We start from the raw sequence: 3,818 nt of genomic DNA on the forward strand, positions 1-3,818 counted from the left end.
ACACTTCACAGCGGACCACCCCTTCCTCTTCTTCATCAGGCACAATAAGACCAAGTCCATCCTCTTCCTCGGCAGGTTCTCGTCTCCTCAGTAGACTGAACCAGCGGAGGAAGATGTTGGGCCAATTTAGATAAAAATATGCAAAATCCTTGAATTGAAGATTCTATGAATTCATAAGGGCTGTTTCTTCAGTCGATAGTTCCAATAAAGCGTGTTCGCAGTGAGGCCTGTGGTCTGTGTACGTTCTGATAGTTTGTTTTTTCATTTGAACCACAAAATGAACAAACGAGAAAAACACCTTTTTTTTCATTTGTCATTTCAAACCAAAAACGAAGAAATGGTAAAAAAGAGCTGTTCTCCTGTTTTTGGTTTCTGAATCTGACTACACTAAACGACTACACCAAATTCAAATAATGGTCCGATTTTGTTTGTTTGAAATTCCTATTTTTATCTCTCCGTTTAAAAATAGATAAATAAAGACAGGTGGGCCAGGTGACCCGGAAGTAATGGTAAACATATTAAAATAAAAGCCAAGCTTATAAAACGGTCAGATCTGTAACATTATGCAGCACTAACGTTATACCAGGGTGATGTTAGATGAAAATAAATAAATAAACCTGGACCGAGAGAAATAAGTTAGTAACAGTATGATTACACCTGGAAGGTGGAGCCAAGGAGGGGGAAGAATGGATATTCCTCTCCTCAAAAGATGCCAACCTCATGTGAGAACATACCTCTTCTAGTTACTACTAATATGTAAACAGATGTTTTGGTACTGACACACACAATTGGGAGGTCGTCTCTGCTCCTTTCTCACTTTGTGTTATCGTGGCTTCTCTTCAGGAACATGGAGGAGACACGAGCAGTGTCAACATCGGCCAACTCACGTCATTCACCTGGCTGCTATGGTTGGGGGGCTTTTCAAGACAGTAGTAGGACAGTAAAATGTTAAAGTAGCACAGAATTAATTTATAAAAATGTATTCTATACATAATATGCCTGACCTCCTTCTCCTTGTGTGCAATGACCATTTTCTGATGTGAAAACCAGTGAAGACTATTGGATCTGAACGCTCGACATGGGCCTACAAATGTAGATCTTTAACTAAATCTCCATCTGTCCACTGCAGAGGCTCTGACCACAACCTGGAGGAGGAACTAGTATAAATGACTATTGGTATAATATAACCTTAACATTATAAAATTATTTACAGTAGGTTTTAGTCTTCACTAACCCACTGTGCTTGTAAATCATTAATGGACATATGAGTGCCAGGAAGAAAAACTAAATGATTCAACTTCACTTTTACACAAGGACGAACAGTACAGAGCACGGCCTTTTCCTGGTGGTTCATCAAACAGAATTAAACCCAAAAAAATCATTTTTGACTCTCAGTAATGCTCACCAGGTTTCACACATAAGTATGCCTACATAACTTATGAGAACTACAGGCTGCATTAAAAATATTTACTCTGCTTAAAATAAATAAGTATTTTACACTGGGGAAAATAGCCAAGGAAAATAGAGTTTACAACTCCACAGATTTGTTTTGGAACAGTTTTGTTTTGACACAGAAGGGGCAGCAGTAGATGGTGGAAGCTGAGAGTTTTAACAGTAATAGCACCATTTCTTCCAGGTTTCACACATAAGTATGCCTACATAACTAATGAGAACTACAGGCTGCATTAAAAATATTTAATCTACTTAACTAACATAATAAGTATATTACACTGGAGAAAAATGCAAAGGAAAATAAAAAGTATAAACCTGTACAGATTTGTTTTGGAAGAGTTTTGTTTTGACACATAACAGTAGATGGTGGAAGCTGAGAGTTATTAGCAGCTGTAGCACCATAGAAAGAAAAGCTGGTAGGCAGGTGAAGTTCTGCACACCCTTCAAACTCAGTGATTAGCTTCCTTTGGTAGCGGTGCCAGCCTTCTCTTTGATATAAACACAATTCAAAAGGTCAAAACCTTATTGCCTGTTGTGCCACAGAAGGTCGAGTGACCTCTGCTGGTTGAGCTACCACATAGCAAGAAGGCCTATAAATGTTAGGAAACTAAAACATGAATTAAATAATAGAAACTTAAATAAATAGGCTAACTGCTATCCTAAGCTACATATAACATTAGTTAAATTGTCTTAATCTGAAGTTACAGGTCACCAATGGTCTTACAAATTTTTAATTCTCCCTAACAGCCTAACAGTTATTATTTTATAGGTTATTGTTTTTATTTCAGTTAACTAAAGTGTATTTTTCCCACACCCAGATTTAGTTTAGTTTTTTAACCTACTAAAAACGTTTTTTTAATTCAGTTTTAGTCTAACTACATGGTACATGGGCTACTTTTATTTTGAAGGTTTTACCGGTTTCTTTCGCTTCCATAAAAGGAATAGACCACGTGACTTCCGTTTTTGGTTTATAACGAAAAACGAATTGACTGACGGTTATTTGGTTTTTCATTTTGAAACAAAAAACAGATAAAAGGTATTTTCGTTTTTGTATTACAAAGGATTTACGGATTATCCAGAGATACCCAGACCCATTGGCTACTTTTATTTTGAAGGTTTTACCGGTTGCTTTCGCTTCCATAAAAGGAATAGACCACGTAATGTACGTGAAGTACAAAATATAACATGACATCAAATACATAAGTCAACAACTTTTCTGTTAAGAGCAGACAAAATACAAAAGCGTTCTTGCAGAAACAAACCCTGAAAGCGTGATGTTAGATGTTAAATTAAAAGTTTGATTCAATCAAAATACTCTTTTTATAGCTTTAGATTCGGATGTATGTTGTAGTTTTTTCTACTTATAGAATAATTAAAACACGTCAATATGTCTAGTTGGGCCATAAAATGACCCACCTCTTCATCAACAAAACTTTATTGTGAAGGCCATGACCGGAAGCCCACTTTTACACTCAGCTAATCATCACACAGACACACCTTTCTACACGAAACGCTTCTGAAGGGCAGTCGTTGTTGTGTCTTGGCTGACGCCCTACACGCCCATATACTCACTATGAATAAAAAAAAGAAGTAAATCCACTGTATAAAATCTAAATTTCGCCTACTCGGTGGATGTCTACCTTGAGCACAAGTGAAAAGAAACAGAGAGGGGGTTGTAGCCAATTCTGTGGTCTGGTCGCTACCACACGACCACTGGTCAGTACCACTAGGGGCGCTAAAGATACTGGTCTCTATGGGGTTCTGTTTGTGCCAAAAATAAGTCGACATGCTTACTGTCTATGTCGATGCTTCACATGACTGTCAACTCAACTTGCTTATGTTGTCTGTTGCCCTCCTTGTCATTTGACGGTGATGTCTTGCTCTGTCTTTGCTAACTGTGAATGACTATGTGTCGTCTCCCTCTGTCGGTGCTGTGTCGTTACTACATGTCGTCTCCCTTGGCCGTTGCTATGTGTCGGTACTATGTGTCGTCTCCCTTGGCCGTTGCTATGTGTCGTTACTATGTGTCATCTCCCCCTGTCGTTTCTATGTGTCGTTACTATATGTCGTTACAACATGTTGTCTCCCTTGGCCGTTGCTATGTGTCGTTACAACATGTCGTCTCCCTCTGTCGTTGATATGTCCTTTCATTCGTCGATGTGATGAGTCGTTTGAATGCCCTATGATTGTCTTCCTGATGTGTGGACTTGATGTGTCCAGAATCAAATTCAAGTCACTAATGCTTGCATACAGAGTGACTACTGGGTCTGCACCCATCTACCTAAACTCCATAATACAAACTTACGTTCCTTCTCGGCCGCTACGCTCCTCCAACGAACGCCGCCTGGCTCTGCCATCCCTTCACA

At 38.8% G+C, this 3,818-nt stretch overlaps 2 protein-coding genes across 2 annotated transcripts in view; both read left to right on the forward strand.

Moving 5' to 3' along the window:
- Window positions 1–232, forward strand: part of LOC123971061 (leukocyte elastase inhibitor-like) — a 10,040-nt gene extending 9,808 nt beyond the window's left edge. Inside the window, exon 2 of the mRNA XM_046049619.1 lies at window positions 55–232. Coding sequence (XP_045905575.1) covers window positions 55–94 — 40 coding nt within the window. The 3' untranslated portion in view covers window positions 95–232. The remainder of the gene's footprint in view (window positions 1–54) is intronic.
- The window catches only part of LOC123971053 (leukocyte elastase inhibitor-like), an 8,452-nt gene extending 8,220 nt beyond the window's left edge, over window positions 1–232 (forward strand). The window contains exon 8 of the mRNA XM_046049604.1: window positions 114–232. The gene's annotated coding sequence lies outside the window, so the exon portion shown is untranslated. The remainder of the gene's footprint in view (window positions 1–113) is intronic.
- Window positions 233–3,818: the final 3,586 nt, after the last annotated feature.

Source organism: Micropterus dolomieu, linkage group LG05 (genome assembly GCF_021292245.1).
Source record: "Micropterus dolomieu isolate WLL.071019.BEF.003 ecotype Adirondacks linkage group LG05, ASM2129224v1, whole genome shotgun sequence".
NCBI lineage: Eukaryota > Metazoa > Chordata > Actinopteri > Centrarchiformes > Centrarchidae > Micropterus > Micropterus dolomieu.